Source organism: Polyodon spathula, chromosome 11 (assembly GCF_017654505.1).
Source record: "Polyodon spathula isolate WHYD16114869_AA chromosome 11, ASM1765450v1, whole genome shotgun sequence".
NCBI classification, from domain to species: Eukaryota; Metazoa; Chordata; class Actinopteri; order Acipenseriformes; family Polyodontidae; genus Polyodon; species Polyodon spathula.
Genome location: NC_054544.1, coordinates 18,289,809 through 18,308,709, shown reverse-complemented (window position 1 = coordinate 18,308,709; position 18,901 = coordinate 18,289,809). Strand labels below are relative to the sequence as shown.

The 18,901-nt window shown below is 37.1% G+C and overlaps 1 protein-coding gene across 2 annotated transcripts; it reads right to left on the bottom strand.

Moving 5' to 3' along the window:
• Positions 1–318: 318 nt before the first annotated feature.
• Positions 319–9,237, bottom strand: LOC121323616 (caspase-8-like). Of its 2 annotated transcripts, XM_041264765.1 has the most exons (11): positions 9,158–9,197; positions 8,144–8,210; positions 7,583–7,907; positions 6,670–6,775; positions 5,456–5,591; positions 4,786–4,904; positions 4,163–4,211; positions 3,839–3,903; positions 3,400–3,532; positions 2,242–2,764; positions 319–932 (listed from the first exon to the last, which is right to left on the bottom strand). In XM_041264765.1, the coding sequence occupies exons 3-11, from the start codon at positions 7,873–7,875 to the stop codon at positions 803–805; spliced, it is 1,554 nt and encodes a 517-aa protein (XP_041120699.1). In that variant the 5' UTR covers positions 7,876–7,907; positions 8,144–8,210; positions 9,158–9,197; the 3' UTR covers positions 319–802. The 2 variants fall into 2 exon arrangements, with proteins under 2 accessions (XP_041120699.1, XP_041120700.1); XM_041264766.1 differs by lacking the exon at positions 8,144–8,210 and having other exon boundaries at positions 9,158–9,237.
• Between the last annotated feature and the right edge of the window lie 9,664 nt (positions 9,238–18,901).

Genomic DNA, 18,901 nt, shown 5'->3' with positions numbered 1-18,901 from the left:
CACTTATTTGCATGTGCTTGAGTAGGCCACATTTCATGTGAAGAATCTGTAAGAACTGACCTGGGAATTTTGGGATAAAAAGCTTAAGTAACTGAAAAACACAAGAGGCCTGACTGTTCTGCTGTGTTTGTTGATAATGTGTGATCACCTTAATAAATTACTCTCCCCACAGGGAATGAATAAGTACATACTGTAGTATATACATTTTACTTACTAAACAACATTTTACATTAAACATTTTTATACCTGTACTATTGGACTTCAGAGACTTACAGCAAAATGTAGTTTGTATCTTAAAAAAAAAAAATAAAAACTGTATTTTTCTGTTAAATAGTTTATTAAAATGTGTATTTAAAAAAAAAAAATCATCTTATTGAAGAGTCTAGTACAAAATCTGACATTAATATGATGAAATACAATTCTGACAGGTAACCATGTGCTTTGTGACAGATGCTCTAAATCCAATGACTAAAGTCAGTTTTATTAAACCAAATTAGCAGAAAGGAATAGGATATTGCTTTGTACAGTTGAAGATTGTAAAGAAACTGGTTACAACAGTAATTTAACTGCTACTAAGTTATTTCTTGCAAGTTTTATACAGTTAAAATGTTTTTTTTATCCCTCTCAGAAAATACACCTTTGCACATTTTTCAAAACACACCATGCTATGATACTGTACCAGGAAACACACACACACACACACACACAGCTGTTCCTCACATTATTACAGCTCCTTTTTTTTGTACATTTACTGCTAAGCGGCAGCACAGACATTTGCTTCTTTTCAGCTTTGTTTTCACACTCAAGACGTAGGGAAGAGGAGTTTTTTTGTCAGGGTATATCTTGGCTCTGGCATCTGCTTGCTGTTCATAAAGTTTTCCCTGCTCACTTCTCTGTTCACTGTCGTCAGGATGCTTAGAATGTCTTCGTTCCTACAAAAAACAAAATCATATCGTTATGAAGAGCTGGGTTTCAGTAGGGTGTAGCGCCACCATGGACAGTCACAGTAGCGCTGCTCCAATACAGGGAGGCGCAGTTCCTACTGCATGTATTATCAAATGCATGTCACAGCTTTATTCTGCATACAATTTGCACAAAAATGTCAGGAAAAATATTGCTAAATTAATTTAGCAAACCCCAAATTATGTGATACATTCTCATAAATGACACTGCTTATAATAACACTCAAAAAGATAATTGGATTTTAAATTGATTTGAGATTCATTTTTGAATACTGTAAATTTCAAACAAATGAATTTATTAAATTCAGTATACTGATAAAATACAGCTTAGCAATATTAATTTACTACGCAATGCTACACAATGCTAAATACAAAGCCACCGATAACAGTGAAAGATATCTAGAAAAAATCTACAAAAAGAGAAACCGTTTAGTATTAGAAACAATCGTTACTATTTCTAAGAAATAAATCCACAAAGAACTCACAACGACTACTAGAGGAATATACAGTGAATGCAGGGCAGGATGCACATTAGGTGCAGGTACAAAAAATTACAAAATGAGCTTGGACTGGAGCAAATTCAGAGGAGAAGGAAACCAGACTGCAGGGGAATTAGTTAGCTGCAGGGGTTTGTTAATGAAGCGCAGGTGAAAACTACTCCTCTAATTAGGACATCCAAAAACAAGCCTGCTGTGTAGTCAGCGAGGACCGGAATCTATACCCAGCTTGAAAGCAGGGAGAAATGGACCGGAGCTACGCAACCCAGGCAATGCTGCTACAGCCTGGCAGGTACACATCTGTTACATATTTTGCCAGCTGGTGCAGTTCTATCAAGAATATAAAACATAAATTCGGATATACTGTTTGCAGTAACTAGGTTCGTTGCTGAAGGTTATGTTAAATGATATATGAGCTTGCAGAGCACATGTTTTCTTTTATGGGTGTTTGTTTCTATTAAAGCTTGTTTCTCTTAGAAAGTATGCAGTAACTTATAACCCATTCACACCACCTTCTGTATAATGTGGCATCAACACTTCTGAATTTGCATCTATGTGCTGTGGTAATGCAAGTGTTTAAGGGGAAAGTATACTGGGACAAGTCAAACTTGCTCATTTATGAATAAGTTTCCAATTAAAACACCAATCTAGTGGTTGGGGGTGGTGCGCAGGGAAGCTAAACAAAAATGTTCCTATATAGGGCCCTGTCCCTATAAAAAACTATTTGAAAAGGGTCTTGGTTTTGCTGCATACTGTACTGTGTGTCTGTCTGCAGGACTCACCTGGGGCAGAGCAGCTCCAGATTCCTGCACAGGGCCTGAATGTAGAAGGAGCCTTTGGAGATGCTTCTGTAGGATAAGTAATCCTCCATTGTAGCCATGCCGAGGAGGAAGTCTGAATCGTTGGGGATTGTGTCCATCTGTACTGGGCCTGCATCCGCTTCAGGCTCCGGTTCATTTTCCACTTGTGAAACAGGACCTTCACCGTCTGAATAGATTTTCACAGCTATTTGGATTTTTTGCCCCTGGCAAGCTTGGATGAAAAAGACCTTTGGCTTTTTCGTAAGAGAAGGGCACCTTTTGCCAGTAAAATAGGAGGTAATGTCCCGAATGGAGACAGAACCGCCGTCTGTGCCTTCAATGGCTCCCTTCAATCCATGGGAGAGGATACAGCAGACGAAGCAGTCCATGCTACTGTGGTCCCGCTTGCGGTAGCTCTCCATAGTGGAACGGATTTCCTCTGCCGTCTGGTCATTGTACTGCACTACTTCAAAATGCAACCACTTGAAGACCTTTGACAGATACTCTGGATGGGGAGGAAATATCATCTAATATTATTTATATTATCTTATCACAGGTTTTACGAGGAAATGTGTGCATCTATTTTAACATTTTAAACAGGCAGACACTCCCTTTCTGTAGTGCTCAGGCTCCTGTCGTGACCACCTGATGCTACAACTCAGGACATGCCAAATAAACACTAAAGGGGTGGCAACAGGACTCAACAAACAACCCAGACAATTACTTTTAACAGTCTTGTCATTTTTTTAGCTTAAGAAGTGTTTTGTTATTCATCAGAATTTGCAGTAAAAAGCTTTTGCCCGTTGTGTGATGAGCATTTCTGCAGTTGTCTGGTGCAACCCCAGTGCTGTGGATCTCAGTCCAGTGCATGGCTGCTGAGGGAGTTTACATCACAGTACACACCAGCTTCATTTTTTGCTATATAGGGAAAACCTGGAACAATATCCTCCCGATGCATTACTATAGAGGCTTTCCATTACAATAAGTTTCAATGATTATTTAGCAAAAACTGCAGTTGTCCCACATTTAATCAACCTCTTTAGTTAACGGCGTGGCTGGTTAATCCTTTAGGAATGGCTTAACCAACAAATGAATGCAGTTTAGGGATATACAGTAATGTGCTGTTAAACGTTCTCTCACCAGCATCGATATCTGTGCCTTTTCTGTCTTTCAAAAGTCGTGAAGGAAATTTCAACCTTGCTCTTTCAAAGTCCTTGTTGTTTATTATCACACAATAGCCCCTGGGCTTGCTCGTCATTTTATAAACTGCAATCTGCAAAATAAAATAAATGAATAAATAATGTACAAATGTACTCTCTATTCGATCCTTGCATTTTTTGCTTACAGTAAATATTTCAACATTGAAACAGAATGCTTTGCAGTCCGAAATAGATGGCTTCTTGGTAACCTGATAGTATGCTTTGTAATGACCCCTAATGGTACAATGTACAATTTTTGTTTCTACAAGCACTGGACCAACAAAATAGGATAGATGTCATATGTAGCACACACTGTTCTGTTAACTAGATCAAGCTTCTGTTAAGTAATAAAATATACTAAAATATTTAGATTATATCACCATGTTGTCCACAGATGTTACAGACACAGGCCCGGCATCAAGGCTGAGTCTTGGGGGGACTTCACCTGGAAAGACAGAAGTTAGTTTGCTTTAAAAATTCAGACACTGACAAGAAGTGACTTCTGTATTATAAATGTTAAATATACAGTACTTATTTTAAAAAGACCCAAACCTGAATGTAATCATATTATTAAAATAACAGAGAGAAAAAGCTTTAAGAAAGATGAACAACCAAATTGTTTGGTTTCTTCAGTATATCTCACATCAATACCCTATATAGCATTTCTGTTTTATAGACTAAACAACTCAAAATCCCAAACTTACTGTTTTGTGAAGATTGCTGGCCCGGTAAATCAAGTGTATGATCTCCAAACTATAGACAAGGAAAATGCAAGTGAACAAAACAATGTAAACCTACAAAACAACTATTACGACAAAAATACAAAAACTCAAAAATACAAAAATTGTCTAAATGTTATTTCAGTCCATCCATTCTGTAGACCTGGCTGGAACAAGAACAAGGCTCTTAACTGAAATGGACAGGAAGTGAGAGGACCACTGGTATACAAAATACCATCAAAAAATGTAAAATTACCAAATGCAATATATATTAAGATGGAATTTTAAAAATATTGAGTTTTAAAAAAGCCCAGTCTTTAAAGGGCACAGTAATACTGTACATATTCGGTAAGATTTACTAGAACTGTTTTGTTACCTCTACAGTACGTTCTTTTTAAGACTAGAGTAAACACCAAAATTATCCTTGTATGTTCTACTCCTTTTGCTGTACTTGCAGTGCCACCCCCTGGCCAGGTGAAGTATAGATGCACCTCAGTAAATCAGGTAAAGCTGTGATCTAAGGTAAAGCTGTGAACTAGCCACTGCCGACTCCTCTGTGCAGCAAAGCAAGCAAGATGAAACCCCCCTCCACCTCTCCCTCTCCCTACCTGCTGTGAGTGCTGTGGATGCTGTCTGTTGTGATGTTCTACAAAGGCACCACTGCTAGGAGGAACTAAAGCTGCACTTCGGCCCATGTCAAAGGGATAGGGTGTCTGGGTCCTTGCAGCTATAAAATAAAATAAAATAAAATAAAATATGAACCGATTTAAAAATACACTTCTAACTGTATATAAAACAAAGGGAGGGATTCAATCAATACATGAAGCACCCGTGTTGTTTTTCATGTGGTATGGCGCCAAGTCAAACTTCCATGGAGTTCCCAACAAATTTGTCGGAGGCGCAGTTTGTATGTTGTTTAAAATTAACAGTTTACTGATTTAACAGCAGTTTTTTTTTTTTTTTTTCTTAGACAGTGGTGTTTTTGGCTCAGCCTGTTGGTGCTGTATTTTGTATTGTATCTGCTAAATAGAGGGTTGTTTATAAGGAATCTGCACACAGATTTGTCTGATGGTGAAGACAGGTGTGTGACCTGCAGATTTCTATTTCATTTGTCATTCCCATTTTTTTCCATTTATATTTGAGGGGTTAAGGAGACCATAAGGCCTTGTTCCTTGGTCACCACAAGAGGGATGGGATGTACATTTGTATAGAGGTGGCGCTGTGGTTAGATATGCCATGTTTAACTGTTACTATGTCTTTGTTGATTGCAGCTCTTACCTTGTTTCTGTTTATAGTCCTCGATCTTTTGGGCTATGTCTTTGCTGGTTTTACTGCAGACATGTTGTAACCTACTCAGCTCGTCTTCTCCTAAAATCTCCATCTTCTCCATTTCCGCAAAAACATCCAGTATGGTCTGTAGAATTCACAAATTGAAGTTTGTTATCCGACTGCTCTAATTGTGCATCCTTGAGTAGAATTAATTGTGATTCCGAACTCCATTGTGATTTCAATAAGTATTTTAATAGATACAGTAGAGCAGCTGGGTAATCTATTTACCTTAAGCACAAGTTATAATAGAATCAATAATCGATACACATGTATGAATTAATATAGGCTTCCCTTATGACATCACCCATTTTTTCTTAACCTATCAGAAAACACAATTACATACTGATGCAAGTTTTACAGGTCTCCTGGCATTAATATTATCGATCACGTGGGGCCCACTTTTCCCTAATCTCCAGGAGAGCACAGCAACGCAATACAACTACAGTTTAATAGAAATAGAAGGAAGAAAGAAAAGAAAGAAGGAGTAAGCCTTTTGCCTATTTTCCTTTGAAGTTTAAACTGTGGAAAGGAATAAGAACACAATACAGTGCGATCACCTTTCAAGTCATAAAATTTAGAGTACACTAAAGCTTTCTTGCCATCTGGCTGTTTCACTTAATATTGAAACCTAAGTGCCTTCATATTAGCTGTCTGTGTAATCTAGCTCATTTTTAAACTGTCTAGTTTCGCTAAAGTGTATGTTCATCCAACACAGTCTTCAAAAAACAATGTGAGAAAAACAAAAATGAATTAGTGTCTTCCCTGACCTTTTTGTCCAGTTAGATGTATTAAAATGATTTAACCTCATACAATGGTTTGTTAGTATATAAGTTAGTGGATGTCAACCCCAAGTTTTCTCCCAAGGGGGCATAGTCACAAAGGTTGTACTTCACAGGTTTATTTTCTTTTCAGAAAATTAAAAGTTGCTGCTACAAAGATTAAAATGAAAATGAAATGCAGGCTGTATATGCAATTTTGTTTTCTTTTATAGCTAATTATGGATTATTAGTTTTTCTTTTTACAAAAAAAAAAAATGGTGCAAACTATAATGATATATTAAGAAAATGCCACGACAAGCTGGCCCAAGATAATCACAAATTCACATGGTCAGGTATCAGACCGCTTTACTTGCGCTTATGTCAGGTGTGTCTCTGGATACTTACTGCGTCATCTTCCAATGTGGACCTGCGGAGCTCTTCAGTCAACAAGAACTTGATTGCCTTCACTTCATCTGTAGTTAGATTTTCAGAAATGTTGTAGAGCATTTTCCTAAAAATAAAAAACACATGTTTTTTGTGTTTGTCTTTGTCTGGTATTGCTATTTTAAATCCAGTCCTAATGAATGGGGTAGCTGTATTTTGACGTGATTGTCAATGATCCTGTGGTACAAAGAGTGAAGAGGAAATACTTGTAATCATACTCATTTCAGCAATTATCACTTATTTTGTCTTCTATTATTTTTAAATGTGAAATTTGGTCACACTCCATCCCTGTTGTGAAGCAGGGACTCATTTATGAAGTTTCTTCCTATTTTTATCCATGACAAAGATACAGTCTACTATCATCTGAAAGCAGATACCTAAATACACAGGGCACTTACTATTTGTTTCTATCAGCACACAACCAGTGGCCAACAACTTCTTACTTTCCACTGACTATTACATCTTGGTTACCGTACACTTTAGTTTTTGTTTTCATGTTTAAATTGGTGTGTTTTTAATACTGTATTAAAACTGCCTGGAGAGAGCTGGAATGAATCTCTAAATGGTTACATTTTTTGTCCAAAAGGGCACTTGTTTGGTCCAACTGTGTGAACTGCATTCATACAAACATACTGCAGTAACAATGTTGTTTTTTTTTTTGTTTTTGTTTTTTCCTCTCTAAAAGTGCCTTTATGAAATTTAAATCAGTTTCACTCACTGGGAACTGAGAATTAACACAAAACAATTTGTGTTAGTAAGCTAGTTGTTCACAAGAAATGGCCTGTTAAAATGAACTGTTACCCTTTATTTTCTTTGTGAGCTCATCAGAGCATAGCACCCTGGTGTGATGATGTCATGAATTCTGTGAGCTCACCTGAACGCAGGTATCTTTCCGGACGTATCAAGTCTGTTTTGAACCTCTTGTTTGGACGTTCCCCACACTTTCAGCAGGTCGAACCTCCTAATTGTGTAGAGGAGCTCGGGGACAATGTCTTGGTCGTCATCCCCCAGCTTTCCCTGCTCCTTCAGTCTGATAAACAAGTCTTTGGCATCTCTTATGGTCTCCTGCTTCTTTTTTGGGATGTGATCAAGGCACAAAAATTTCAAAGCAGCGACCTCTTCCGAGTCCAGATCCTCATCGATTTTGTGAAGGATACTAAGATCCATGGTGTACGATTTCCGGTCACCCAGATCCTAGTCTGTAAAGCAAAAAGCTTTTACTAAGAACCATGATGTCCTGTATTAGTGATTCCAATATTCACACAGGCATGGCTTGAAATTAAACTAAATTCACATCTAGCCTTTGGCATCTCCTGGTATCTAAATGATTTCAATATTTCATTTTGAATATTGATGCTGTTTATGTTTAGTTTCCCAAGACATGTAAGGATTTTAAATGATTTTCTTTTTTTTATATACACAAACAGTTGCATACCTTGAGTTACTGCTTCCTGGGTTATGACATTTTTCTGAAAAGTTCTTTAATATTAAATTGTATTGACCTTGAACAAAAAAATAAAAATAAAAATACACATTGACCGAAGTTCACATCTGATTATAGCACAACAGAAACTATTAAAATTATGTCGCTCTTACTAATTCTTATCAGTTAACCCTATCCAGCCCAGGGCACACTGGGTTCAATGTTAAGATACAATTTAACCTATACTAGGTATTTATAATAGAATACAAAAAATGTATTTTTCTCAATTGCATGCTATAAAATGTTTTTATGCTTGTCATAAATTTTATGGTCATTATTTAATACATCATTGATTTAGCAAGGTATTCAGTTAATAATTAGGGGTTCTGATTCTGGTGTTAAACCCTATAAAATTCAATTATGGTTAAACCTGGTTTCACCTGTTACTACCCTATTGTGTTAATTTTGTAAATCAAAAAAGTAATTTATGATAAAATATGAAACAAATCTGAACTGATTCCTCTCTACTCAGTGTGAAACTGTGGAATGAACTGCGGACAAAACAATTAATTATATTTCTGATAATATACTATATATATATATATATATATATATATATATATATATATATATATATATATATATGTGTGTGTGTGTGTGTGTGTGTGTGTGTGCACTTTGCTTATAAACGATAAGCCTCTGATACTTCTATTCTCTAATCTTTGACATACACATTACATGAATAATATAGGGTCATACAAGGTGTTCAAATCTGCTCCACCTTTTGTGTCAATATGTACTCACAATATCAGCAATTAGTGATCTCTTATTGCATTTTTTATTAGCCATGAAATTGGGTAAAAGTGCGAGTCTCTGTGCAGGAGATCTCAGGATTAGTTTTTGAAAGTGGGATGTGGAGGCATAGCAGACTGTCTGGGTTTAGTACATTAACTCAACCGAGTGAAACCTGAGCTGGAAAACAGTTTGTTAGAAACACTTCAAAGAAAACTTATAAAGTGTACTTACTTCTAATTGTGGTGCTCACCGAAACCAGCTCCTGACCCAGCAGTGAATGCCTCTGTGTACATAATAGATATATATATATAAACAAAACAAAGGCAAATTCAAACTACCAAAACACCAGACCTGATAAGTTAACTCACTAGCTGTTGTTAATAAAGCTCTTGACCTATCTACAGCAGTTCCCGAGTTCCTCAAAAGAGGAGGGAGAAAAGTGCAAACACATTGTCATTGGTTGCTCAAAAACAGCTGACTCACTTCCTGCTCATGAGTCTGATCTGCTGCCACTCTTGCAAGAGACTATACCGCCCAGGGCAGGGCCTCAGTGCTGTCTGACAGCACAACTGCCACAGCATAGAACATAGTATGGTGCAATAATCTAGTAGGATTGGAAATTCTATGGGGAATTTCCTTTGTAGACTCTTGTATTGTTAAGAACCTTCCCTGCTAGTATAAACAGCTGTACACTCGTTTTCTGAGTTCTAAATTCAATGACTTGTTGACTAGAAGTCTTTTCAGTTTCCACATTTAAAGACATTGAAAAATACTTATTGTTTGTTTCTAAATTCAGCTCTTTTGAGTGTTTTAATAGTTATGCGGATGCATATCCTTGCCAGGGAATATATTGGAGGCAGGCATGACGCTTGTTCAAATCTATGGTTTGTGATTAAACTTCCTAAGGACATTTAGCAAGTTATTTTTAGGGTATCATAATCTTGGGGTGTACGGAGGCTGTCTTTGTAGTTTGTGCGACTGTTTCCCAACATAGACTGAAATGTCTTAAATTTGTATATTACCACCAACTGACCAAATAATACATATATTTCTGAATAAGTTAATTGTACACATTTGTAATGTGCATTATTTGTAATGTGACTAATTTCTTATTTTCTAAATCACAATTATTATTATTATTATTATTATTATTATTATTATTATTATTATTGAGGCATTTAAAACTTTTTTTCACTTTTTGTTTGGTGGCCCACATGAAAACCACTTATTTGAAACACTGATATAGACAATGTACTTACTAGAATATGGAAAAAAAAAATGAAAAAACATGTAGAAACTGTTTATTTACTTTACTTGTATAAAAAACAATACTGTTGAAAGAACACACCATACATATTACCTTGTTAACTGTTATTAGTGCTTAATCTAAGTCCTAATAATAGATAAAGATAACCTGATTAAACAAATGACATAAAAACATGATACTTTTTCAACATTTATTCATTCACAAATGATTCAACATTCAATATCCATGTGTGAAAAAGTATGTGAACCTTTAGATTCATTACCTGGTGGTACTCCCTTGAGCAGCAACGACTTCAACTAAACGTTTCCTCCTGGCTATCCTTCCATGAGCACCATTCTTGTTCAGTCTTTTTCTGATAGTTGAATCATGAACACTCACATTAGCCAAGGCAAGAGTGGCCTGCAGATCCTTGGATGTTACTCTGGGGTTGTTTGTGACTTCCTTGATGATTTTCCGGTTTGTTCTTGGAGAAATATTGGTAGGACGACTGCTCCTGGGTAGAGTGCCTGTGGTCTTGAACTTAGTCCATTTGTAGACTGACAGTGTCTGACAGTGGATTGGTGGAGCCCCAAATCCTTAGAAATGGTTTTGTAACCCTTTCTAGACTGATGAACATCAAAAACTGTTTTTCTGAGGTCCTCAGAGATTTATTTTGATCGTGGCATGACATGTTTCCACACATCTGTATGATGAAGACCAAACTCACAAATGTAAGGAATTTTGTAATAGTTTTTGTGTTAGAACTGATTACACTATGTAACACAATTTTTGTTCCTGGGTAGTAAGTGTTATTTCCTAATTGCTTATGCCTCAAAAGTATAGAAAATGGCTATTATTCCCCACAAACTTTGCTTTTGTGACCAGGACAGTGATATTTCAAAATATCACTATTTCCAATGGGAAAACGGGCAAATGTGTGTCTTTTCGTTCACATAGTCAGAAAAAAACAACATATGAATCCAAATTAACATGTATTTATACTAAAGTAATACAAAAATGACTACAAAAGATTTAGAAGTGAGTAGTTTTTCGAGATTTACGATTATACTGTAAATCACTTTCACGAATCAGCCCCCAAATGTAGTCTCCCATCATGTTCTCGTTATACTGTCCTTGGTAGCGGCATTCAAAGTCCAGTATATCCTGGTGGAAGTGCTCGCCTTGCTCCTCCGAGTACGCTCCCATGTTCTCCTTGAATTTATCAAGATGAGCATCAAGGATATGGACTTTGAGGGACATCCTACAGCCTATTGTGCCGTAGTTCTTCACCAGAGTCTCAACCAGCTCCACATAGTTTTCGGCCTTGTGATTGCCCAGGAAGCCCCGAACCACTGCGACAAAGCTGTTCCAAGCTGCTTTCTCCTTACTAGTGAGCTTCTTGGGGAATTCATTGCACTCCTGGATCTTCTTTATCTGTGGTCCGACGAAGACACCGGCTTTGACCTTTGCCTCAGACAGCTTAGGGAAGAAGGTCTTGAAGGCTGCCGACTCCTTATCTAGAGCTCTGACAAATTGTTTCATAAGGCCCAATTTGATGTGCAGTGGTGGCATCAGCACCTTCCAGGGGTCCACCAGTGGCTCCTGCTTGACGTTGTTCCTCCCCACAGAGAATTCGGTTCGCTGTGGCCAGTCTGGCCTGTGGTAGTGCGTCTTGGTGTCCCTGCTGTCCCAAAGGCAAAGATAGCAGGGAAACTTAGTAAAACCGCCTTGGAGACCCATCAGGAATGCCACCATTTTGAAGTCTCCTATGACCTCCCAGCCGTACTCATCATACTTCAAGGCGTCCAGCAAGGTCTTGATGCTGTTGTAATCCTCTTTGAGGTGCACTGAGTGAGCCAGGGGAAGAGACGGGTACTTGTTACCATTATGGAGCAGCACGGCTTTGAGGCTCCTGGATGAGCTGTCAATGAAGAAGAGCCACAGTATAATCGGAAATCTCGAAAAACTACTCACTTCTAAATCTTTTGTAGTCATTTTTGTATTACTTTAGTATAAATAAATGTTAATTTGGATTCATATGTTGTTTTTTTCTGACTTTATGTGAATGAAAAGATACACATTTGCCCGTTTTCCCATTGGAAATAGTGATATTTTGAAATATCACTGTCCTGGTCACAAAAGCAAAGTTTGTGGGGAATAATAGTCATTTTCTATACTTTTGAGGCTCAAGCAATTAGGAAATAACACTTACTACCCAAGAACAAAAAAAAAATACTAATAATTGTTACACAGTGTTAATTATTCTTTTATATGATGTTATTTTCTGTTAAAAATTGAACAAAGAAGTTGGGATTGTAAGGAAATGTGATAGTCCATACCCATATTGTTAGAATAATTGGAATGTATGGTACGTTCAATGACGAGATATTGAGCACATAGCTTGGGTGGGGTATTTTGGAATGCAGTGTGTGTCAATACATCGCAGATTGACCAAAGAGAGGGCAAATATGACCATTTATGGGCATTTGTGAAGAGGGTTCTGCTTGGTTGCATGGGGGGAGGGTAGTAGAATCTCATAGTTAATAAGATTTAAAGGAAGGTTTGTGAGGCTTGGCAACTTGCCATGTACCCAGATATAATGAGGAGGGGGTCATAAATGAAAGGGTGTGTTTTGGGATCAACAAAACTAAAGTTCTATCAATCTCACTGCAGCCCAGTGTGACCCGACTCTGTTCAATACAATTGTCTATTCTACGCTATACCAATAAACATATATATGTGGCACCACTAATATTGTTTATCAGTTTCATTATTCTCTACACAAATTTTCTGATCTTTATAGAGGGTGGGGCCTCCCAAACTCACCCCTGAAGATCTACTTAATTATTTAAACACCTGGTCTAATTATCCCCTTAATTGAGCTGATAAAACCAGGGGTTCACTTACTTTTTTTCACATACCCTGAATCTTAATTACTCATTGTTTGTTTAATTCATACATCATTTTGTTTCAAAAGACATGGAATTGGTTAATATAAACCCAATTGGATATTTAAGTTTTGATTCAAGAAGACTACCATGGTAAAACTATGGAATTTCCATAATTCTCATTGGGGTTCACAAACTTTCTCGGCACTGTAAATGTAATGTTGATATGTATTACTTTTATGTTTGCTATTCCTAATATACAGTAGTCATATAATCCCAGATCTGCTCAATATCTTGGAATAGCATCTGCCCAACCTTTTTATTTAAAGTGCTATACCGACAGCCAGTGGTCTCTTAAAGAGTGAGTCACAAACACAAATTTAATACAATGTGAAGAACACTTCAACTGTAACCTTAAATTGGTGTACAGTAGTTTGCCAAGACAGCTTATTCAGTATTTCTGTGTCAAACATTTTACACAACTATCAGCTCTATTTTGCTGGACTGTCCTTGTATTCTTTTCAAACCCATTAACGTCCTTAAAAGAGCATTACTGTGGAGCTCAGTGAGCTACAGTATATATGGCTGAAGAGACCTCTGTTAGACAGCCCTGCTTTAAATAAATAAGACAAAAGAGTCATAGCAAGCTGCCCAAGTTTATTACTCTTGCTTGCTCTGTAGAGTGTATTTCTTGTTTTACGGTACTGAGAATGGCCTGGCTTTATCTTGTGAGGTGTCTCTGGGCTCTTCACCTTGCCCTGTCTGGCCCTGCAGTTCTGAATTTATATTCTCCTAGGCTTTGATCTCCCTAGCAAAGGTCTCACACTTTGCCTTGCTTCTTTCATCAAGAAGCTCCTCGCACTTGAAGAAGAATCTACAGTACATCTGCAAAGAAAAGCAGTGGCATGCAGTTTGTATGTGTATCACTGGGTTTCATTCATTTTTATTGAGTTATTTATTGTATTTATTTATTTATTAAACATATTCAGTATATACATCCTGTGATCAGATTACATAGTTTGCTTTAGTATGTTGCTGGCCTGCTAAAATCATCCTGCAGTACCTCCAAAGTAGCTTTTAGGGGACAAAAACGCAGAGAAAAATAAGTGGACAAGTTTAAACAGTATGTAACGTTATCTATCTATCTATCTATCTATCTATCTATCTATCTATCTATCTATCTATCTATCTATCTATTAGTTAATTAATGTGTTAATTACATTTGTCCAGTGACTTCTGAGAATATGTTTCAATATGTGTAATTGACCTTGATTAAGTAGCCACAAAAGCTTCATTCAGATTACCTTACTTTAGAAATTTCATGTAAGATTATTTTAGAGTTTGGGTTACTAAACACATGAAGATGTTTTCCAGCGCGTTCCTATTCATCCTTTATTGACATTGGGCATTAAAAAAAGGATGGTAGTGTTTTTAAAATGTGTTCTAAACACTTGTATAGACTAATATTGTATTGATGCCTTTTATATAGAAAGGGGATTTGAATGCATTATATTCTTACCCCAAGTCAGCATTTTCATTCATTAGGCCATGGATTTGATTCTGATATCCGTTATCCATTTCTGAGATTTTCTGATCATAGTTTTGTTCAGATTATATCGGTTTACCTTTCTGCAATAAATAATAATAATAATAATAATAATAATAATAATAATAATAATAATAATAATAATAATACCATCAAACATAAAAGGCTAATATGACAAGCTGCAAATAGATTGTAATCCAACTCAATCCTGGGGTTTGGAGAAGTTGTATCTTGGATGGCAGGAGAAGCGAGTTAATAGTAAGATATTCTGTAGGTTGATTCGTCCGGGAACATCTATGCTTAGAAGAGCATGTTCAAAGAGAATATCATTTCTGTCTTCATTCTGGGGTGACTAAATAGCATTAAAGTCAAGTTAAGATTATGTTAAAGATTTGGAACAGGGTTAATTGCAGGATCGCATTTTCGTTTCCAGACCTAATGTCCCGCCCTTAATTTACAGCCGCTGTCAGGTATGCTTCAAGTTCTCATCTGCTTGTGGATCAGGGTTATTGTTAGTGTCAGTAGCTGCATGCCGACCCTTCCCTATCCATGTTTTAACATAATCTTCAGGTTTGAACAACACCGCCTAATCTGATGATCAGGAGCGATGACACTGTAGTTGTTAAGAGTGCTGTTTTTTTTGGCATTTCACCGTTTGGGGAGTAATATTTCAAACTGTTTAATTCTTGCCTGTCAAACAAAGATCCAGCACAGATGAACCCCTGGATTGGGGTAAAATTGTGATTTAGGGTTAAGATTATGTGTAGAGGCTGGGGGTGGCGATGTTCCTCCGGGTAATTTCTCATGAACATTTTGATGATAAACTTAAGTTACAGATCAACTCTAAGAGGTTAAAACTTTGAGACAACAATCGCTGACAGGCAGAGTGTTGCAATACCTCACAGTCAGACTCTGTAGGAATGCTGCTGATTCTTGTCTTGTTTTCAGCCAATTCATCTTGTAGGGCCTACTCCAAACAGAAACATGCATTTTAGTAATTACAGTACATACAAATCACACACAAATAAAAATGAAACCCCCTAGTCTCTCTCAAACTACCCTACCTTGCATGAATGTTGCTGTTAAGTACTGGGGCTCATTTTGAATGTAATGTTTGACTACCTTGTTGTGCAATTATAAACTTAATTCTCAATGCCCATCCTAACAGTTTTTACCTCCAGATGGAAAAAGGAGGTGATTTGTAAGGTAAGGTGAATCAAATTTGGCATTTGCATTGGCTTGTTGTGTGAGGGTCCTCAGTCAGGCTGCCTGATGTCATCCAATTGAAATTCAATAGAAACTGTCTCCTGTACCTTGAGCTCCTCTGCTGTATTCCCCGGGACACTGGTGTCAATCACCTCCGTGCACATTCAGCGCCTAAAACAAATTGAGCTTATTCTGTCAAATTGAAAACGCTCTCAGTTCAATACAATAAAATCAGTAATTTGTTTTTTATGAATCACCAACGGGTCCCTCAGATGGAATAACATAGATACTTCCTGTCAGAAATATAAATTAAATATATCTCTTTTAATCTTTTAAACTGCTGATACTACATGTATATATTTAAAAAAAAAAAAACGTTCCATATGTAGCAGTGATACTAGAATCAGTGTAGATGTAGAAGAGAGCATAACACAAGGATACATTCTGTGAAGTTTATGCAATGCTAAAATGATGTCTTTATATATTTATTTTGTCATAAGATCACCTAGGTAGAATTATACAGGACTGAGCCCCAGATCACCGGGAAACAAGAATTCTCACATTGCAACCACTTCCCATCCCTGATAGAATGAATGCTGTTATTTTACAGTCTGATTGTCATGTGGTTTTGTGTATAAAATTAGAAAGTGATGTGTAACTACAGTACTGTTGGTTTATTACCAGGAGACTCATGTACATGAGGTTCAGTGGGTTCTACCTGGTTAAAGAATAAATGAAACACAGATCTGAGTGGCAGGGAGCGCTACAGTGTGACTCGTTTTCTCAAAGAGAAATTTTCCTTTACCTCAGTTCTCTGTTGGTACTCAGCAATCTGTTTCTCAAACTGTTCCCTCATCTATTCCTTCTCCTTCTGCAACTCCTGTCTGTCAAATCACACCAGTGCCATTAGACTGCATTTCTCAAATACAATCACAGGAGCATTTAAAAAATAATTAGTATTTGGTTGGCAGGAATTCCAAATTTTTGTTTCATGAGAAACAATGTTTTCATTTATACAGAATGATTTTTGTTGGACAAGTTCTCAAGGGTTCTAAGGTACAGTATGACAAACGATCTAAAAGGTGTTGGTGAATAACTTGGTGAATATTTAAGTAATGTTTTTATTTTATTTTTTCTGAGAAGTATAAAACAGGAAAGCTCTTAGTCAGAGGAAGGAGTGATTGCATTTTAGTTTGCAGTAGTTTCTTGCTAGTTTCCCGTTTTAAATTATTTTAGCGCCTTTTGCACCAGCTTCTCAGAAGGGACCGAATGGGTCTGAGAAATTCACATTACAAGACCACTTATTGTGTTGAAGTCTGATTGTTTTCTCCTTTTCAATTTTCTCCCTCCAGTCATTTTCTCTTTTGAACCACTTCGACTCATTCCTCCTTGTGTACAATCATTTACAAACACTGACCATTTACTAGCCAGTTAGGGAAAGAAATCCAGGTATTAGATGTGGGGCAATGAGAACAGGCTGAGAAACAGGGTAGAGTGCAGCTAAATGAAACAGGCAGTCTCACTGAGATTATGGAGTCTACTGACCCCTGTTGGTGTGATTGGTGGAGGACAGTTCCAAGGTTCCAATTACCAGTATTCTCCTGTATAATGAGGGTAATTACCTACAATTACCTGTTTACCAGGAACAACTGTTAGTAATGATCAGGTTAATGTAAGAATTGAGCCTAAGGTTGTGGTGATAAAATTAAATAATACTAAATTACTTGGTAGTAAATTAGAGCTGTGTTAATAAAAGTGTTACTGGAATTCTTTTTTTATTTTGTATTTATAATGTTTTACTACAGAATAAATATACTATTACTTTGTAATAGTTTAGTGAACATGTTACTATCAGTAGTGTTTTTGTTTTTCTCTTTTTCCTGTACTATACAATAACACGCTTGGAATTTACGAATATTCCGAGTCCTACAGATTCTCGACTACATTTCCCTCCTTTTTTTCGATGTGGTACTTATACTGGTTTTATGGTGGCATAGGGAAAATAAAAACTACAGCACAAGGGCTGGGGACTGGGTAGAATGTGCCATCTGAAAAGGAATGATTTCTGGTCTACTTGATGTTATGCTGATGCTGCTGTAACATCTTCAAGGTGATCTTCTCTGCCTCTCTGTAATTTAAGCGCTTGACATAGTACAGATACTCAGGGTAGTGTGTGTGTGTGTGTGTGTGTTTGTTCATTTAATATCCCAATACTATGTACTATTTCCCTATCAGACATCCAGCACTTCCGTCCACACAAGGCACTATTCATAAAGCCTTAACATGGCAGTAAGTGCATGGTCCAATCCGCCATTGACATACCAGTTTATACTGCAGTCTGGGATACAGCTGATCCTACCAGTCAAGCACCCACTGTCCAGCACCATTCAAACTCTGGGGTTACTCCTCCTGTAACGTTTACAGTACTGAAGAAAGAGGGTTCTATTGATCTGTGCCATCTGTGTGCGCACATTACTGTGAGTGAATTGAGTTTAGCTCATCGTCTTGCGAGTGAGCTGAGGGGCTTTCTGCACTGTGCAGAAATATCATAAAAACACATTACACTGTACAGGAACGAAACACAGGTCAACAGTTACTGTGGGAATGCATTTAGCTGTGCTTTTGAAGTGTCTCACAGTAAGTCTGAGTGAACCTCTACAGTGACTGCAGCACTGATGCTTAAATAACAACCTTTACACCTGCTAAGTTAAAACCTGGGACTGCGTACAAATGCACAAGGATTACATGGGCAGAGACCTGTACAAACATACCAAAGAGATGCAAGCAGAGCATCAGTGTATGATGGTCTCTCTGGTTCAGAACAGGTGATTCATACCTTCCCTATTTATTTATGTCTGTGCCAGTATTTTCACAGGTTGCCTTGCCAACTGCAGAGATCTAATTCCCAGCATTGTGTAGTCCCAAAACAAAACTCAATCCTCAGTTAAAATAAAGTTAGAAACAAGCACGCAGATTGCACCTTAATTACATGTTTTTAGCCGTTTTGTAGGTGCAATAAAAATATAAAGTTGCACAGCTAACCCCATGAGTTTATCTTTGTCTTGTAACCTCCAGGCAGGGACATATGT

Bases quoted from the DNA above. Each gene is read 5' to 3' on its own strand.
- LOC121323616 (XM_041264766.1), bottom strand. From the start codon at position 7,875: ATGGATCTTAGTATCCTTCACAAAATCGATGAGGATCTGGACTCGGAA. The intron at 4,905-5,455 runs GTAAGAGCTGCA...TTTATTTTATAG, and splicing joins GGACTATAAACAGAAACAAG to CTGCAAGGACCCAGACACCC. The intron at 3,533-3,838 runs GTGATATAATCT...TTTATTTTGCAG, and splicing joins TAACATCTGTGGACAACATG to ATTGCAGTTTATAAAATGAC.